We start from the raw sequence: 21,997 nt of genomic DNA, 5'->3' as shown, positions 1-21,997 counted from the left end.
TGTGTGTTAGAATGTGATCCCAACCAATATTAGTACTTAGAGTCATAATAGGTTCAATTTATGTTATAATGAACTTCAGTGATATTAATAGTGTCCTTATTTTACAATCAATCTTACAAAGCTATTGGAAGAGTCTTTCAAAACGTAAGGAAATCATCATATCGATGTTTAGCAAATGAATGTGCATATAACTAAGTTTATTATTCTCAGAAAAAAAGTCACGTTCATGTACAGTTTTTTTTATGAAAACCATGTTGCATACATACGTTAATACGATAATATATAGATATATAAGGTGATTCGCAATACACAGTTGGAAGTACTTCGTACGTTAAAACGTTGCCCATCAACGTTCTGTGTGACGTCACAAACAATAATATTACTATCATGTTCAGATAATTTCTTTGAAATTGCGAATCTGCTATATTATCCAGAAAATGACTTAATGTGTTTCTAAAGTCAAGTGCATGTTCTATCCTTGTCAAAATCACAGTGCATACCTGATTGATTTGTTTATGATGGTAGTGAAATGGAAGCTCTGATTTGTGAGAATAAAACATATGCGCAGGTACCTTATACGTAGCCGCCATAGATATACGTAGCATTAAATTGATCGGCTGATTAAATTTCTACTCAAAGTAGTACTTATACGCGTGTGACTACCAACATAAGTGACTTTGACAGCTTCTAATATCGTCGCTTGTATCGTAAGTGACATTCACATGATAATATGCCATAAAGAGAGGCATAAATGGAGGTAATAGCCTCTTGCAAGACTCATTTTCAGCTCGATATTTTTCGACCATGATTACGCGATTAGGACTCGCCATTCCTGTGCAATAAATCTTTCCAATTTATGTAAAGCCCGACATGTACTTTGGCAGTAGTAATATCTACTGCAAGGCTATGGCTGTAACTGCCTTGTCAAATGAAAAAAAAAAGTGATATGTGAATTTTACGTTCAAGGAACTTACACTATGATTTGTGTTGTGAACCTATACTCCACTGACCTTAACGATACTATGTAAATTTTGAATACGTCATAGGTGTACATGTCGCGTTGGCTGACAACCTGCATGTAAACACAGCCCACACTTGCATACACGAAGTATACGTCACGAGGTTTTTAAAATTGGAGGATTCGATAATTCTTTCTAAATTCCGACAGGTTTAAGATGGACTTTGCAATAGGTTTAACTAGTAAACCATGCAAGAACTCGCAACTAAATCATATTATTCTATGCATTGAAAGTAATTTCATGGTTAACTCCACAAAATCGCGTTACGCGAATTATGTAGATCTAAATCAATTTAAAAACAGCCCCCATATAAATTAACTTCTCAGAAAGCAAATTTATAATATTTACATGCCGTGTTAAAACCATTGCAATCCCAAACTAAACCTACCAATAGTGCTCTGTACAAAGGGTATAGGTATATAACAGAGTTATAAGGAAATTGCTAGTTGGATTGAAGATTCTTCGAACGATGTATAAACTCACTCAATACAACAAAACATGTTTGTATGGCCACAATTAACACATTCTATATGAGACTTAAGTGATATAATATCACGACTTAGGTACAAGTACGATCATACAACATCAATCAATGTCCGAACATTAAAACACCATTGTTTTAGAACCTATATATTATTTGCCAAGCTATTTCAACTCACTTTGGAACTCATATCAATGACATACAACCATTACCAATGTAACTTTCTAACTAGTCTGTCATTTATTACCTTCTTGGTTTAAGCACCAAAAACAAATGACGCCTCTATTTAATCCATTATTGTGGCATTCTAGTCGGCTAGGTCGCTTTGGCTAATGGAAAAAACACAATTTCGAACATTCAGATTGCCAGGAAAAGGGACAATTATTCATGCAAATGGAAATGGAACAGCGTTTCGTTGCGGAGTCTTCCCGAAGGCTACTGTGCGCAGGCTATATATACGTTTTACCCCGGGGACACTCAGTTGGAGGTGATAACGACATCTACAACATCTGATAGATAAAAATCTAAGTGATCCCAGTAATTCCCAGACACAATTCCTACGGATATCGTTGATTAACAATTTTTAATACCAAACATTCCTGTAGCTAAGAATAATATTCACCCAATGAATAAACCATTGAAACAATCCTTTCAGTTATGGACAATAATCACGGCACGTTCCAAAAAGGAACCCAGAAAAGGTCGTTATATGTATTTATTTACCTAATGCACATATTGGTTCAAATTATAACTTATATAAAACCACAGCAACGTTTCACTCTGAAATTCTACTGCGTGTTGCAGGATACTTATCGTCTACGATCATACAAATATATGTGTAGAGTCCGCAGTGACCATATGTTGATGAAAATATTGTTATGACCGTACGTTCTCAATACTTTCATACCTCAACTAGATTAAACGTGCGCACGGAATATATTTAGAGACAGCAATATATCATCTATTTTTTTGTATTTCACATAAGGCGTTTTGTGCATATAGGGAAGCAAATAAAAACCCTAGGGTAAGGATACTAACAGCTAATTGTCTCCATCATGCTGAATGTCTAGAAATAATGACGGTTTGAAGACACGTCATTCGTTCTATAGCTTTAAGCTGTTGCAATACAATGTATAGGTCTTGTACAAAAAAGTATCCTGGTGTTTATTCCGGTTCACCTTAGATAGAACATCAATTTATCAGTTTTGTCAATTCACCCAGAGCAGGACATCTCATTGTCTAACAGAATCATTTCTTGAAACATAAGATAAATATATTTGTCAATGTTGTTTGCAATGCAAAAGGTTATCTACTAATAGACAATTTGTCAACGTCTATTTTTAAAAGTGCTTGAGTTTTTGCCATTATTCCATACATATATGATGATAAATTTTCTGGAAATTCATTTTTGAAAAAATAAGGCGTTCTGTCTTATGTCTGTGATACTAACAGTCAACACAAATAACAATTTCTCTCTAGTACAACTTTTAAACTCTAAGAGTAAGTAATGTTTGCAAATATTGACACCGGAAGGCTGAAATAAGGAATAATGAAAAATATTTTCTATAGAGCAGTACTGTAGTTTATTAAGTGATTTTTTCTAGTAATCATTGATAATCTGTTCCAATCTTATTGAGAACTTGTCCTTGGGTTAAATAATAAATGATGACTGATTATTCCACTTCAGAATAAGCACACAAGATACATCACAAGCTAACTGTAAAATTCACCAATTAGTAAAAGTGACGTGCTTGAATCAAAATTCCGAAAAATGACAGTTGACAGTTTTAATTGAATGGTGCAAATTCCAGAATGACTTCTACTCAAGTTGGCGATAACAAAAATATGTCATTTGATTACATAATCATAACAAATAATGTGGAATCCTATTTGCTGTGATTATTGACTGCAAGGATATACTTTTCAAACTTCTTTTAAAGTAATCAATGAAGGTATAGTAGCCACCTCAAGCCCTTTCGATTGCTTTTATACCCAATCCTAGTAATGACACAAGTCAGACAAGTGACTCATTTTGTATTCTCTGATCATGGGAATTCCATCGATAGTTTCCACCTTTTGACGAGCTCGTATCGTATAAACGTTGATAGTACGCCATTTCATTATCATGTTAGTGATACTACTATTGATTTAACAGTTCGTAATCAAACTCTTTCCATGTTTTATATTCAACAACGTATAGAGACATTTTTTGTGGCGTTGCGACAAATTTGTGTAATCGGCGTTGGTATACAAATTCTCCGACATGCCATTCTTCGGCTTTCCCGTTCCTGATAAGAACAAAGAGAACCGCGGATAAACTTGCACGTTTTCTCTGCTGCTAATTTTTAAGGTTGATCAAAGCATTGGCGCTATATCTTTGTTTTGGCGGTAGTCAAAGCAAGTATACTTTTATAGTAATAGTGATCCTGCTATAGGTAAATTGTAGTGGAAGTTTACAGTTTGTATAACTTCAGCAAGTGAGTGGTGACATACGCACACCCGTAGCAACTGGTTCAACTGCGACCTCGACTTTTTTTTGCAGACCTCTTTCGATCGCCGGAATACCAAGACGTAAAGGGATTACTTATTAGGATTATATGAACGTGCCTAAGATGGTATCTAAGTGCTAACCAGGCAACTGTAATTTTCATATTTGATCTAAATTTCCTCAGCTCCTCACAAAGACTCTTAATTCTTGGATAGTATATCAATTTTATTCTATCAAACTTTATGCGTCTTATGAAATTGTTCTTTCATCGCCTCTCAATTTCTCAATGCGCATCAATATTCAATGATTCCGAAATGTGAAGCGCTTTCCCTAAGATTAAAACATTTCAGTAAAATTTCAATTTCAACAAATCTAGATTTAAGTGTCCATACTCGAAAATCGAATGGTTTAAACTTTAGTGGTCCTCCGATAAACGATTTCTGCGTGGAATTTTTTGTATGTGGTAACAAACATGATGTGTCGCGCATTGCAATTTCACCCATTGCAAGAAAAACGATGAAAAGTTATACTTTGAATCAAACTTCCTTCCCTCCAATGACGTCTGACTTCATGCAAATAAGCCAAAGTCAACATGGTGGTCGAAACACTTTGACGCGGTATAATCATCAATACTAACAGCTAACGAACAGCCGAGTGGCGTTGTATGCTACATGAACTTGAATACCAATCCAAGTGCTTTTTTAGTGTTATAGAACTAGAATGGTGCTTGACTGGCAATGAGCTTCTTCTCCATCTAGGGAAAAGAGTTCATTCTATTTGGTTTAAAAACGCAAAATGCGTAAGGTAACTGGTTTTTAGAATAACTTATAATCAACATGATATTTATGCTAGCAATTCTGTCAAACAACTTGGACTCAAACTTGACAAATGTCTATCTGGTCTTCCAATTGTTAACAAATACCTTTAAAAAGGCACTTCAAGGCTTAAATTCCTTTATCGGCATACATATTTTCACACCAAAAGTTCCCGCAAAACCCTTGACTCTGAATGAACACCATGTCACTTTTCATATTCATCCTGGTACTTCGGTCCCATTCATTATCGCAAGAAGAAACTTCAAATCCTACGAAATAAAATTGTTCGCTTCATCCTATCTATGTAGGGTAGGTCACACATAGGTACCGGGCTGCTCGATGCCCTGGGTATATCATGCTGGATGTTAAAACTAGGGAAAACCAACAAAAGCTTCAACATACTCCCATAATCTCTAATACCTCCGGCTATGAGCATTTATAAATTTACTCAAGTATCTTCTGTTCATAGATATGGCACTAGGGAATTCGAAGTAGTAACAATTTAAGAGTTACGGGTGAGGCTGCGAACATATATGACTGAAACTGTACATCGTCAATTACACGAATCAATTGAACGTATACCCCAAAGTTTATCTTTAAAAAGTGTTAAATCAATTTTATGCAGTAAGTTAAGGCATATGGAAAACAGTGGTTTTTCGGCTACTAGATTTGGTTGTCCCCATTGTTTCTTTATTTCTTTTTTTCCTAAATTTCCTGTACTTTAACGCTTCTGCTTATCTTAAATTACTGCCTGGACCCCACTGGGAACAAGTCTTTGACTTTATGGGTTATCAACGTAATTCCATCGCCGTCAACCACGTCCTCTTTTTACGGCACCGTCCAAGACAGTGTCGCGGAAGAAACATCAGCTCTGGTTTGCAAGAAGGCGTAATTCAACCAATTTTCATTTGCATATCTGTCCTGTCGATTTATCTTTTGTTGATTTAATGAAATAAACCAATCTAATCTTGTAACTGTAGGAAATGTGAATCATTGGAAGAAAGGACAACTGCAAATTTAAACCCCTACAGTTGCACAGCCGTTGACACTGGTTGCAATTATAGGATCGGATACGCTGTTCGTCTATCCCTTGTTACTGCAGGGTTTATCCCGGGACAAGTGTGTGAACCCGACAACTAGCACACTTAAATTGTACTAGTTTTAGTTATAATTGCCTTACCAAGTTCGATGTAACGTTTTGATTGGTCTACGTTTGTCCAACTAAAATCGGTATTAATAATTGATATTTTCTGCAAATACGAAAATTCCATCTTCGAAATTAAATTTCGTCGAAATATTGAACCTTAGGAGTTTCATCTTCTGTATTTTTATTGTTTTCGTTTGCCTGTGTTTATTAATCAAACTAATGAAATAATTCGAATGTATTCGATGATGCATGAATCTAATTAGTCTTCTGTGTGGCAAATTGATCAAACTAACTGTTATTATAGCAGTTGCATATCGAGATAATTATTATTTGGCGTTACAATAACACAAGCATTTCACTTTCTCATCTGTCTGTTTGTCATTATCGCACCCCATCACAATACCAGTCACTAGAATATCGTTGTGTCATGCATCGTTAGTAGTCTTGATGAAACTAATCAACTTAATAGTAATGCAAAATATTCATATTTCATACCATTATTTTTCAACATCAAAAGAATGTTGCTATCCTTCCATGATAATGCCTGACCTTTTTGTCTCATAAATTTGTCATCGATAAAGTCATAAAGACGTGTTGAAATCCAAATATAAGCTGGTGGCGACTGCATAAAGGCTTAAACTTGTGTGGAACATTGTGGACTATACTTATTAGTTCATCATTTTGAGGGCAACAATACTATAATGGAGTAAAAGGACTACGCTGGGTAAATTTCAATAATGGGGGCATTAGGTGTCTGAATATATGTGTAAAGCGATTATGTTTAGACACTTTACTCTATAGGGAATCATATTTTCTTGCCCTCAGTAGGTCAATTTGCATATTTGCTTATTCGACAATGTGTCGCACTTCACATATCTTCTATTGCACGTCCCTCGCTCTTACATATTTTTGATAACCTAAAAGCCCACAGGCTTGGGAGGTCTGAATTCCACAAGCCTTGAGCTCCACAGTGAATTGTCGATGGTACTACTAATGTTAATACTGCTATAGTAACTATGAACTTTTGATTAATGTTCTGGCATCCTGTGTCCATTTATTTCTTAAATAACTATATTCGTTTACTTCATATTCTATCACTCCATGTCAATCTGTATATCAAGTAACTATATTCGTTTACCTAATATTCTGGCACCCCATGTCAAATAACTATATTCGTTTATCTCATATTCTGGCACCCCATGTCAAATAACTATATTCGTTTATCTCATATTCTGGCACCCCATGTCAATTTGTATCTCGAATAGCTATATTCGTTTACCTCATATTCTGGCACCCCATGTCAAATTGTATCTCAAATAGTTATATTCGTTTACCTCATATTCTGGCACCCCATGTCAAATAACTATATTCGTTTACCTCATATTCTGGCACCCCGTGTCAATCTGTATATCAAGTAACTATATTCGTTTATTTCATATTCTGGCACCCCATGTCAAATAACTATATTCGTTTATCTCATATTCTAGTACCCCATGTCAATTTGTATCTCAAATAGCTATATTCATTTACCTCATATTCTGGCACCCCGTGTCAATTTTTATCTCAAATAGCTGCTATTTTATTGACATTTCTTATGTTCCTAATTGAGAAATGTTTATTGTTAATGGAATCTTTTAAAATATAGTAAACTTGGTGACTTTGTCGAGTTAAGACTATTTTACGAGAGTTGAAAGTAAGATGTATGATACAACGGACACTTGTGGAAATTGTGTTTACCTGTTATTCTGAAAATTTGATTGAGAATATCTCAGTTCTATACTACTATTAAATAATTAGCTATTATCCTCTCCGAGTCGAAAACGAGAAGTGAGAAAACCCTTAAACCACAAGCATTTTCCGCTTAGTAACATTGGAGTGGTAAATAATATACTTAGTAATCATACCCGAAAAAGCACTTTTTTAATCGGGAAGGGTATTGTCGACAGTGAACTGTTTATACTTACAATATACATGTACTTGAACAAGTGCCAATAAAATGTTCTATTTGAAAACTATTACTATGGCTTCAGCTATGTCTACTATGACTGTTACAGTACTTCTCACTAGCACGATGAACATTTATACACTTAACGTTTCAATAATTGATGAGTATCAAAGGGATCATTATTCCCACTTTCCGTCCTGTTCAATCAGAATTTGGACAATTGAAGTCTCTTGAGCTAGTGCCACTGATATAATTACACCACTCGATTACAAGTACTTGGACATCTGTTACCTGTAAGGGTCATGAACCTCAGTGGGTTGATGGACAGGAATGTTGACATGTAATAATAAGAGAGATTTTACGACCTTTCCTAATCGATACTAAGACTTAGAGTTGCGCAACGAAGAGCAGCAGATCAAAGGTATCACATTAGGCCCATAGTAAAATGTATTGAATATTGGCGGACAATGAAAGGTGGGCAATGAAGTAGTTCCATACTCACAATCAGTTCATACTGTTACATGTTTTATACACGGTATATATGAATGCTTCTACTTGTTTGATTGTGTAATATTATAGACTGTAATATTACTACATTAGTAATTAGCATCATAATCAGTGTCATTACTTCTGTTTGTTGAAGAATGTTCCGGGAGTAGCAGGATGACCTCAAAATGGTTCATACATATACATATGTAATGCGTGTTTCACCAAACTGAATACGCCAAATCGCATTTTGAACGTTGACTGCCTTTAATTGCAAAGACTAGAGAAAAACAAGCATTATATACAATGTCTATAATATTGAAAACACTCAAACCGTAAGTACACCTTCGCTGATAACCGAATGGTTGAGAATAACAAAGTCGCCAGTAAAGCCAGAATTTCTGAATTGATAAACAAAATGCTTTCATTGCATCATTTTAGCGATCTAATTGACTAACAAAACCTACTCAAAACTATATTCTACGTTCTACACAGATAAGTCAGTATCTTACATTGGCTTAAATACTGAGTTACAATGCAATGGTGTAGTAAACCACATTCGTTTTACAACCTTAATTTTTTTAATACAATTTTGAAACGACTAACAAATTCCCATAATTGTTTAACCAATATGAACAGGAAAGTATCATTTTTGTGAATAAATTCAAAAAATGTCCAACTAAACGTGATATGAATGTTACATTTGGAGGTTTTACCCATCAACCTTAACCTGGCAGGCTGGAGAGTTGACATTCCAAACATGCCATGAAGTATCTGGGATTGAACACTTCATAATATACACATGTACAAATAGTTACACGACATTTCGCCCATGTATCATCTGTTCTTGACATGCCACTATTCAACGCTAACACTCTTATCATTATTATCTATCCGAGAGAAGACTTGTGAAGAATTACATGAACAAAAACATGGGCCTTTAGCTTACACCTTGTTGGAGGATTGAAGGAATACGTCATTATTGTTGACATCTGCATTAACAACACTTTAACGCTTCCCTTTTTGAAAATTTCAAAATAGAAGACTTCATCAAGAATCTTGACAGTTGCCACACATGATTAAAAATAATGTGTATTGTACACGTAACTGATGTACACGATATGAGGAGTTCGCACTGTGGATATCAAAATGGACGTGTTAAAGAATCGGAAAAGAAACAACACGACAGGCGTTAAATAAATTTGAATAAGATTTATGAAAGTATTTGAAAATATAATGGAAGTATTGAGGAGAAGTATTGGGGTTAATTCATGTTGAAATATGCAGTAGTGCGAGGGCTACGTAGTTCAAAGGGTTAATGTTAAACAGCGTGATACATCGGATTCCAAAGAAGTGACAAAGACGGATTGACATAGCGAGAAGGCCATCGAAATAAAGTACATCTTGTTCTCGTTCTGACGATTAGGTCTTACGGTGCACCAACCATAAGGCACAATGGACACACGCACTCATATAAAATTACATGCATACATGCATGCATGCATGCATACATACATACATACATACATACATACATACATACATACATACATACATGCACATGCATGCATGCATACATACATACATACATACATACATACATACATACATACATACATACATACATACATGCATATGTACACACAGACACAAATACACATATATGGGTACATATAACCAAACGCATACTTAATGCACTACTCCTAATTAATTGCTTTTCAAAAGCTAATACTTTTCACTTGTTTTTATGTTACAAAGATACATTATTATTATTTATTTATTATTCTTCAAAGGATACATAGTTTACAGCTCACAATGGAATAAATAAAAATCAATTTACACAAAAACCCTGAAAAGACGAGTGAAAAAACAAAGACAAGCTACACAAATACAAATTAGCATTCGATTTATTAATCTAACGGCTGAAAGGACAAACCCGTTCTGTATTGAACTGTGGTGCATTTCAAACAATGGTCTCGATCGTCGATAAAATATGCATTACATATTTGTAAGTGGGTGTTTATTGTCGACAGCAATCGCACGTGCCTTGCGCAGTTCTGCACGATCAGTAACGTCGGAGTCAGCAAGAGTAGGCAGGCCCACAATTTTAGCAGTAGTGAAAGAAAATTCCATACGTTTGTTACGATTGACCACAGAGAGCAGAGGGAAGTAACATATGTTACAATACGTGAAGAGAGATTCAATAATGCTACGATAGAGTGCTAGAAGCAGTTTAGAATCTACCGAAAGAGCGCGACCGGCGAAGCACGTGTAAACGCTGTTGGCACTTCTTTTGGATAGCTGTAGTATGATGTGTGAATGAGAGTTTTTTGTCACGGGTCAAAACAAGATATTTGTAAGACACCACCTGTTCAACAGATTCACCATACATCACAGTAGGGCTATCATATCAGTCACTGCGTTCAGACGGAAGTCAATGGTCATCTCTTTAGATTTAGACACATTTAGCTCCAAGAAATTTGTAGTGCACCACTCAGAAAAATGTGTGACTAAAATACGGATTGTTTTAGATTTCATTTTTATATTTTGTACAACAAATACTATTTTATGTTAGTGGAGACGATCGATTTTGATCTCGTTAATATAAATACTTTATTAAAATCACTACCTTGGTGGTAATGAAATTTAAGAACTATACTGTATTGCAAAAATCACTGACATTAATTCCTTTAGACACGTAACACACATACACATGCACTCAACTAAAAATCACTGTTGTTCATTACAAAATAGTTGCTCAGTCATAAATAAATACTTTTCACTTCATTCACTTGTTATATCCATTAATGTTTAACAGCTTTCAGTGTAATGTACTAATTGGGTTGTTGATGAATTTGAACATGATGACAACGACTATTCAGATTTGCGCAAACACATCCTGTTCTGTGTTAATGGAAACAATCGCTAATTCTGACCTTGTTCATATCGGTAGTTTAAATCAATTTCATGGTGATAATCAAATTGAAAAATTAAGTGTTGCAACCCCTAATACCGAGTGTTCAAAACATTCGACATGTTGAAATAATTGACCTTCACAGTTACAGTTCAAAGGATCATCGGCTTGACTTTCGGATATTAAGATTAATTACATGGATTTAGTAATGTGTGCATAGGTTTAGCCAATGTCCGGTTATAATCAAATAAAAGTCACTGGAGTTCAATAACTTGCTTCCCTATAACATAAATAAACTGCGTTTGTCGTGACTAACATGTTGTTGAAGAGAAAAGTGTACCTCAGCGTACTGGTATCAATGCATATTCTATTACAGGTATTGATCGCGCTGGCTGGCTACACCTGCCGGCCTATAATCTAAGAGTAAAAAGTAATTACACGTATTGTTCCTACTTTACTCCATGACGTCATTCCTTGGTCTTCAAACATTTATATCTGTCTATTCAAAAGTTTGACCACAGGGGCTTGGAAATGGCCATATTTGTTTACAAATAGTTGTTTTTCGTTTTTTGTTTAATTTCTCTCTTTATATAAATTGTTTATTGTTTACTCTTTTTTTTTGCTCTTTAAAAATATGTTTTCCCTACAAAGTGCCATGTAATAAAGTAATGATTTGAAAATCTGGTGTTGTTTTTTCCAAATCAATTTTAACTAGTTCTTTTGTTGATTTTAATAAACCAACCGGTTTTGATAACTTCTTCTAAGTGGACTGTCGTAAACCCGTTTTTCGCAAGGGATGACGCAAGATCTTGGATAGAATACATGTTGTCTGCAAGGACGTCTCTATAGCTACCAATACAAGTTTTGAATTCAAAACACGATAACCATAACAACGTTTATAAATATTTGACCGTTTCATGGGAGGGTGTTAATCAAATATGACAGTAATGTATCAGTAAGTATTCAAATGTATTCTGAGACATAATGATGTTATATGTAAATCCCCTACTCGGAACCATCACTTCTATTTATAGTGACAGGATTGCTTATATGAAAAGTATACATCTTACTGTTATAGGCCTTGGGTAAATATTGTTCCTTCTAATGTAACATCATGAAATGTGTGTTGAATGTCACAAGAAACATCGAACGTGTATTAATCCTCCCTTCAGAGGAAATGTGCACGGCGGGGATTAAAAATTTCTTTTGTAATTTAATCACAAAAGAACCTTCTAAAGTGTTAATGAAAAAGGCGAAAGTTGACTACTGGTTTAATGCTGGGATTATAATAATTATATTTATTATTCATTAGTAGTTTATATATATATGAATTTTTAATAGTCATGGAAAGCTCACACATTTAAAGTTTGTGATAATAAAACATAGACAAATACACTTACACAGCTATGTATATATATATATATATATATATATATATATATATATATATATATATATATATATATATATATATATATATATATATATATATATAAATATATATATTATACCAATTTTCACAAGATAACGGCATTACCCTTTCGCTAATATGAGAACTCGGGAAGGCAGAATGCTTATATCTACTGTTTATCACATGTGGTTTAGGTGTTTATTTCCGTGTTTGACAGCCAGCATCTCTATAGATACTCCAATTTCACTGCTAACATTTCACTTCACAGAAATGTTGTCATGTATGACGACTACACTTTATTCATGATATACCCATATTGAATGCATAAAGAATGTGTAAAGTGAGTGTCTTAAAACAACTAAAAGTGCTATGAAGCACATATCTGCGTTAAAATCCTTTGGACGTTAACTAATTGTAATTTTATGATAATTTGAAAATTTATTTATTAATATCAATCGCAATGACAGCTACTCAGACTATTAAAGGCTACATTAATTATTGATGGAGATTTTGTTGACGTCTTTCGTTTTCACTTCTGCTTCATTTTCAGCGTCATCACTAAATACTTTAATGTTAATCTATACATTCAAAAACACCCTTCCAGGTCCTCAATAGTTTACGGTAACATTTATTTATTTATATTAAAGGCGGTTCAATCATTTTATTGCAAAGAAAACACTCTCTGGCTGTCTTCATATAGAGGTCATTTTGAGAAATTGTGCTTAAAGATAAATAGCCATTTTCATAATAGTAATATGTCTTGTCATCACAAAGGCCTTGAGGAAATTAAATTAATGTTTGTAATTGAACTTTTCTGATTGGTTATATAGCAATACCTGTAAGGTTTAATAACGTTATAAGACCTCAATCAACACAGAATCAAAGTTCCCATATACCGCGATGCTATAGGCTTACGACTACTGTATATGGCATATGGCCTCAATCTGATAAAGTGATAAACACATTGTCTCTTCAACGGATATCTATATGCTATCATTGTCATCTGTTTGAAATGCACTTAAACATTGCCCAATGAGAAATATAAAGTTTAACACCAACATACGATCAAAGAAAAAGAGTTATAGACAATTGGGGAATAGAACGACAATGGTAACACAGACACATCATGGAAAATACCGCAAATACTGGTTTGTACGGGTATGGCGCTTTTTACAGACGCTATTTATTCCAATTCGTAATACACATCCATATTGTAAGCATTTATGAATTCAGTATGTAACGTTGTGATCATCTGATTGCAAACTCCTACTTCAAGAAGCAGAACTCAATGAGTTTATTAATATGGCTGATGTTAAAGTTAGTGCCGACTAGGGAAATATGTATAAATGGCACCAGAAATCATTTCAACGATGAGGATCTCTTATACGTCACTTTGTTTTCAAAGTTATCTATCAACGTTACCGATGCATTATATATCAACCAAATAAACTTAAATTGAGAAAAATGACTGAAAGAAATATCGATATTTTTTGTTAAGACGATCGGTGCCCACGAATTGGTGTATTCCATTGGGTATTTCTGATTAGTATACGGTCTTGAAAATCCGTGTAATTGAATAAACATTGATAATAGATCGTCACATGTTTGTTTTATATACGACTCCCTCGGCGGGAGTCACTGATGTATTGGAGCTGGGTCAGGCAATATAAATAATTGCAAACATCAATAACGACTAAACAAACTAGATGTAATGTTCCCATATATACGATTAAATAAGTATACATTAGCCAAACGAATATAGGCAAGTCGGCATGTGATTTGATTTTAACTAAAAGTACATACATACATACATACATACATACATACATACATACATACATACATACATACGCACGCACGCACGCACGCACACACACACACACACACACACACACACACATACATACATACATACATACATACATACATACATACATACATACATTTTGTAAATGCAGACAGACAGGTAGACAGGAAGGCAGGCAGGCATGCATACACCTAGTTAAAATAAAACCAATTACTAGTGTACACGTATTCACTTGCTAACTTTATTACCACACTCTGATGTATTCAAAGCTGTAATGTATATAAGTCAACCACAAGAGAGCTTTTCCTTTTCTATAGATTAGATACATCTTTCCTCTGTCTTAATACATACAAAATATATGAAGCATGAAAGATGAAATACCATGTACGTATGGAACCTGTAGTCACGTGATCATGTCTCTTGATGAAGTAATAGAATATCAAACTTGCAACTAGTTAGGCCCTATAATCCCCTAATTCGTCTCTATCGCGGATTTCTTTTTTTTTTGTAAAATAGCCACTTTGTTACATTATTATTAGGTACTGAGTATCTGAACGTGTGACCTGAATACAAAGAGCAGAACATCATTTGGTTTCCAACAGATGAAGAAAAATACTTGCAGACGAGACAGAAATCTATCACTAACTGGCGATGGTTATCCAATTAACAATGTTCAACAGCTTTACAAAGCAAGTAAAGGCCATTCATTTGGACGTTCTTTTCGTTTGCTTCTATTGTAGTTTATTAAATTCTAAATTCATAACAAATATCTGCTCTGGGGTCGAGTTAATCTTACAGTTAAGGTTAAATCCTATTTATTTTACAAGCGAGACAAATGCATGTTTCCCATTTGAACAGCGGTGTATGACTCAATGATTTCACCTATTTTACATATGTCAATTCTTTAATCAATCATTTCTCACTTTTAAGCTAAAGACTTAAATAGTTTAAAACATGGGCATCATGGAAGCAGCACTAGAGGAATTTCATATAAGCCTAAAATGCATCAACCATTCATCGATCCGTGATCTGTATATGTAAAGGATACCGTAGTAATAAATACCAGTTCTAATTGTCTTTGCTTCTTTTTTAAGGATATATTGCATCTTTGCTTAGATTTGGGCGTTGCAATTTTATCACCAGACGAATCATGTGCATACAATTACATTGATGCATAGGTCTCTTGACACATTCAGAATCATTATTTATTTTTTCATAAAAATGGAATTTATACTTTTTCCTTCGTAATGGTGTCCCGAAACATCGATTTTCTTGATTGTTATCAGTTGCCTGTTACAATAATATGTCGACTGGCAATTATGCGTGAAAGCTTTAATATCTTTCATCGTCAAATCTATCTAATTCTTGCTCTTCTCTCTTCTAGTAATGTTGCTACATTCCTTAAAAAGAAGATATGTTACGATGAGAACTACTTGTCGGTATTATCTTGTCTTATAGCCGTTTTAACGGCCATGTTTTCATCCTGTTCTAATTCAAATATGCACGGTTTCAATAACCTTGTCCTGAGGCTATCACCAATACAAGTTTCATATGGTGCACTAATACAGCTAAATCTGCTACCTAATGGCGTCAAGACATCATTTACATTCCCACTAAATGTTTCCAAGTAAATGTGTATCTTATGCTTTGAAACCCAACTGAGATTCTAGTCGTCAACAAATCATTTGTCTAAGATGTTTATAAAATGAAAGTCACTGCTGAAAGCAATTGGCGTGCCCGTATCTGTATAAGTAAAAGAAACATACACCTTGCAAAGTGATTCCAATTCTGATTGTACATAGTTTGCTTAGGGCATCATCGAATAATGGTAAATGTATCACAAACATATGATGGTATGGTGTCCTTGTCCGTAAACGTATCGCTGTTGCTAGCTCTTGATGGTTACTCCCTCAATTACCAAATCGATGTGATAGCCTTGGAGGAACGATGGCATTTATAAATGTCATCTGGAATTAGTGCAAAACATTTAAAGTCAATTTGAAATAGATAACGTCATCTTTCAATCTGTAGATACTGGTCAATCTTGATTAAACAAAGTAAATGTCAGAACTGTGACCAATTTAACTAACAATATCACCCTTCCAATAGCTTAGATACTTTGTAATAGCAACACGTACATGTATGTATGTATGTATGTATGTATGTATGTATGTATGTATGTATGTATGTATGTGCGTGCGTGCGTGCGCGCGCGCATGTATGTATGTATGTATGTATGTATGTATGTATGTATGTAGTATGTGTCTGCCAGTCAGGCTTAGATGAGGATTGTGCACAATGATACTGTATTCACTATTGGTTACTAAACTTGATCGTCAACAATTCTGCACATGTATCCCACTTATTAGTAATTTCACAATTAGAATGGATTTCTTTTTAAAATCGCCTACAGAACAAAAGACCAATTTCTTATGTCGTAGAAGGCAATCGTATCTTGTACACTCCTATAAAATGTTCAAGTTTCTGTAAGCCTTGTGAGTGAACAAGTGAACCGTTCAATCACCCCATAGCAGCACTCAAAGTAGACGTTGAGTAGAATTCATGTGCTTTTCCGTTTCCTATCTCTTGCCACAAATTTGATTTTAGTTTATCCGCGTACGGTTTGCAAGTTTATGAATAACTGCATCGAGGTAATTTTAAGTAAATAAGAGTCTCACTGACAATCCTGCAACTTAATACATAAACATATATACCGGTAATGTTGTTGTGTCGATGTATTTAAATACTATATGCCTAAGACATTTGAATGTATAGATAACCTAATGGAAAGTACAAATATGTACATTTAAATGTGGAATCATTTATATTTGGGATAAATTGTCACCTCAAACTATAAACCCGAAGTTGTATTCACGTTCCTTAAATTGCAAGTTCCATGTCATTTCAAGAGTTTCAATTATATTTTTCTCCTAATGCTAATTACTAGGTCAAAATATAGATACCCGTCATTTATATTATGTAACCTCTGATTGATAGAAAGTGGATTATTCAGTCAGAACATCAGCGAATAATTAGTAAGAAAAATGATGTGACTGGAGAACTTCGTTTCCTCATTTGTAAGTTCAATGTGTTTCTTGAATAGAGGTCAGCATTATGTTTTGATGTACACTCTGTTGAATTGAATTGAATTGAAATTTATTCCACCAGAAAATGAAAACCCATTATACGTTAAAGTAATACAAAGCAGAATTCTGGTGAGGGCCATAGAATAGTTCCCGAGGAACTAATCAAAGTCCATGGATGAACGTTTATGAAAATCAAAGCTAATTTTGGGTACGAGATATAACAACAAAATACATCTCCTGTGAATAGTGATGGAGATCATGTCGGTGGAAAATTCAATAGATATACTGACTGAAACTCTCTCGTTGTAGCAAATGAAATGAATAGAAAAAAATAAAAAGTATACATACAAAAATGAATTTATAGAGGCAAGTTAAATAAGGGTTGGGGAGATGCAGTCATCTTAAAAATACTGTTTTAGTTTCTTATTGTTGTGGGCTGAGAATTACAAGTTTGGATAGCTGCATATTTACAATTGTGTTGGCTAATTGACAGGTTTACTTTAGGAATTGGAAGGTTATCATTGATTTTAGCTCTGATCGGATAGCTATGGGACAACAGGTTAGTAATGTAATGGTCGAGAGTGTGTATATAGTGATCGTATATTAGGCCTTGATGTGTTTTAGACTCCCGAGATGTTGTATCGTTATCCAAAAATAAATCCATCTACTGTGATAATATGTTGACAATTCCAATACCCTTGTGACATTGCATTTGCCTCTCTACAGTTTGAATAAGTCGTTCTGTTTATTTTGACTTTCTTTGTCAAAATATAGCAAATATCTTAATGACGTTATTTGAAACTAATGTATGTTTTGAAAGTAAGGTCCTTGAGGTATGCTTGGCAAACTAAATCGGTGGTCAATTTCTGCCTTTTCCAAGATAACTACAGGCTCAGATTACGATAAAATAATATACGATGGTTCGAAGCAGTGAAGATTCTTAGCACCAAGAACATATAAATATATTTTCTAATGTAGACTTAGTTATTTCCATATCTGGATGAAACAGTCACTTAATTTTGTTGTTGTGTGTTAGCAATAATTTAAAGACAAACTATCTTTCTCATGTTTCTAGAGCTTTGCGCTAAGTAAATGTTGAACCCATTTTTGTTTCCTGACAAGGACAATGGCTTTTGAATCACTAACATCTCCCTTTCTTTTAGATCTGTCACAAACATTTAATAACACCCAGTATAAATGCCACAATATCCGATCATTGTAGAAGCCCCTGAAATACATTTAACCAACTTCACCTAATTGGTAGTTTACTACAATGGTACATATTCGAGGTGCTAATAACATGTTGTCAAGTATTTTATGTAAAACCAGATGTAAACTATATTCCTTCCGTAAGGGTTGCTGTTAATATATCAGTTTTTATCATCATCATACATACTAAATTGTACAACAATTGAGGCGTGCATTATTAAAATATAAAAACGTACGTTTTTTGTCAATCATGCATGAAGATATTGCCCAATCACTAAAAATCATTATTTATGTAAATGACTGTGATATTAAAAATTACACCATCAAGTAATATCGGACATTTGTTATCATCGATGAACATACTGAATGATATGAAATTTGAAGCTTACATTTATAAGATATTGCTTAATAACCAGATACATTAATTATGCAAATGATTCATTGCAATGAAATTCTACTTCAACAAGCTTATAAGACAAGTGGATTTTGTCAGCGTCAGTGTATATGCTAAATTATATGAAATTTCAAACTTGCATTCTTGATATGTTGCCTAATTACCAAAACATATTACTTATGCAAATGACGCTATAAAACGCTCTTTCGTTTTGTTGTCAGTAAATATACCATATTGCACAAGTACTCATTATAATCAAAACTAAATGATGAAACTTTGTAGTACATTGTTCTATCATCAATTATATTAAATCTGAAGCGTGCGTCTCTAAGAGATCAATTTAGTAAATCACCCTAAAATATACAAATTGCACAACTTTATTTTACTGTCCCATATAAATTGTACATTACTATCCATATGATGTTTACCAAAACCTAATCAATACTTTTTATCACCATAAAAAGATATGCAGCAAATTTCATAGAATTGACGTAGTAGTTTGTGAGATCTCGTGGCCACAGATAGACAAACACACACACACACACACACACACACACACACACACATACATACATACATACATACATACATACACACACACACACACACACACACACACACACACACACACACACACACACACACACACACACACAAGAAGACACTTCCCATACGCAAGGTAAAAAGTACACCGACTCGTCCCTAGTAATTTGTATATAGAGTACAGCCAATACATTGTACCATCACTATAGTTTTATGAATTACTTATTCAATACTATTCTGACACACCTACCTCATATCGTACAGTATTCGTCCTCCGGGCATGATTCTCATATGTTTATTACTCATAGTTATTTCGTGAAGTTTGCCTTCTTTGACATTCACAAAATACAGGTCAGGAGTCCATATCGCATCTACCAGCTTAGATCCAGATCTGAGATCGATATCTTCGGTACCATTAAATGCAAACCGCGGGTCATCCCATTGCAGAGAAAGGACCAACGTAGCACCATAGTCCTGTCAAAAGGGAATACGTTAGTCAATCTTGAGTTTAAACAAATCTCAATTTTCGCTGTCATCTTCACTTTTTATTATCAAATTCGCTGTGGGAACATGAACCCCATGTACGTGCTTGTCATTTCAAAAGTATAATTATACGTTTATTAATATAATTTTTGTTTGGCTGTAGAGAAATATAATTCGAACTTTGACATTGAGCTGCAGTATATGAAGTTCGGAATGTTGTATAGAAATCATATGTTAATGATGTGTCATGGCACATTTGAAATATTTGACCCAGGACGACGTTTAATTTACCATTCTTATAATGAATTCTGTTCGTTAGATGTGCCGTGTGTTGTCAATAGCAATGCGGCTGGTCTTCTTTACATTGTACGGTCAGGTCTTTTTATATCTTTGTCGCTTTACTCCACGCTTAATTGATTGGGTTTCCTAGGCGAATAGAAGCCTACGTCTATTTGATACGCTTCAACTCGATGGTTAAGTAAAGTAATCAACTCGACATTTGTGTTTCTATCACATAGTTAGATTTAGTGGAAGATTAAAATAAAGTCAAATAATGTTTCTGTATATGTTAAGAGACTATCTTTCTGTGTTATTGGCAGTTGGAAGTATTCCTAACGGCAGATTGCAATATTAAAAAGATGTCAAACACTATGTAGTTGAAAAAAAAACACGTGTAAAAATCAACACAACTGTAGACAATGGAGGAATTCAAAGACAGTCTCGTAAATTGTCGTTTCTTTTGACCGCTAAAGAAACACAGGTTTTCTTACTGTGTCGCCAAAAATCAAATGCTGTGTAACCACGGTATTGTATGTTTGGAACGATATATATATATATATATATATATATATATATATATATATATATATATATATATATATATATATATATATATATATAAAGGATATTACGTCGCCGAGCGAATATGCATTAAGAGCCGTGTGTGATGCCGATTTAGCTAAACACATAACGTCAAACCATACCACAATCGAATCATTGTTAGATTTAAATTTCCATCAGTACTGCCTTTGTGTGATATTATATCAGTATCTAACAGAATATAATTTCAGAGCGAACAGCTATCAAAATAATGCGTAATACAATGAGGTAGATTGTATAGTGGAGATTCAAAAACAGATTTGCCAATAATTCAATGCTACTCACCATGGAGACCTCTGACAGCGAATGTATGCTAGAAAAATACACAAATACTGAAATATTGACAGGGGGACCTGTAAACAAACAATATGAAAAAGTTAAAAAATATTTAGATAAATTTTATGACAAAATAAGAATTCTGTCACTGTGATCTGTTATTTCTGCATTTTATGTACACGTTCATGTGTCATGTGTTTGTTGTGGAATAATTTTCATCTCATGTCACGCACCTCTGAAAACTAACGTTGCTGGGCCATACGCATGACTAATTCTTTTTTAAATGAAAAGTGCATTGGTGTGTTAGAGAATAGGGTTGGGCTGCACCTGCTGCAGCAATAAAAATAGTATGCCTTAATTCCTTTAAACCTTCACTCGAGCTCATTTCAATGATATATATCAGGCCTTCATAATGCTACGTTAGAAATGCATTATTCGCATTCAGTTGGAAGCAATATCATTGGAGTGCCTATCACAGATCAAAAAACTATTTCTGATTAAAAGTCTCCAGTCTGGTTTCTGTTATTCATTACATACCATTATTTACATAGCGAATCCCGTATGACCGACCAACGTAAAACCAATATGGTTGTCGGTCTAATTGGCGTACAGTA

At 34.2% G+C, this 21,997-nt stretch overlaps 1 protein-coding gene across 2 annotated transcripts in view; it reads right to left on the bottom strand.

Annotated features, from left to right (window-relative positions):
- LOC144438887 (glycine receptor subunit alpha-2-like) overlaps positions 1-21,997 on the bottom strand; it is a 62,635-nt gene that overhangs the window by 34,069 nt on the left and 6,569 nt on the right. For both annotated transcript variants that reach the window (XM_078128114.1, XM_078128105.1), the window contains exons 3-4: positions 21,393-21,460; positions 19,996-20,219 (exon numbers count right to left, since the gene is read on the bottom strand). In XM_078128114.1, coding sequence (XP_077984240.1) covers positions 19,996-20,219; positions 21,393-21,460 — 292 coding nt within the window. The remainder of the gene's footprint in view (positions 1-19,995; positions 20,220-21,392; positions 21,461-21,997) is intronic.

This window comes from Glandiceps talaboti, chromosome 1, assembly GCF_964340395.1.
Source record: "Glandiceps talaboti chromosome 1, keGlaTala1.1, whole genome shotgun sequence".
Taxonomy (NCBI): Eukaryota; Metazoa; Hemichordata; class Enteropneusta; family Spengelidae; genus Glandiceps; species Glandiceps talaboti.
This window is presented reverse-complemented; position numbering and strand designations above follow the sequence as displayed.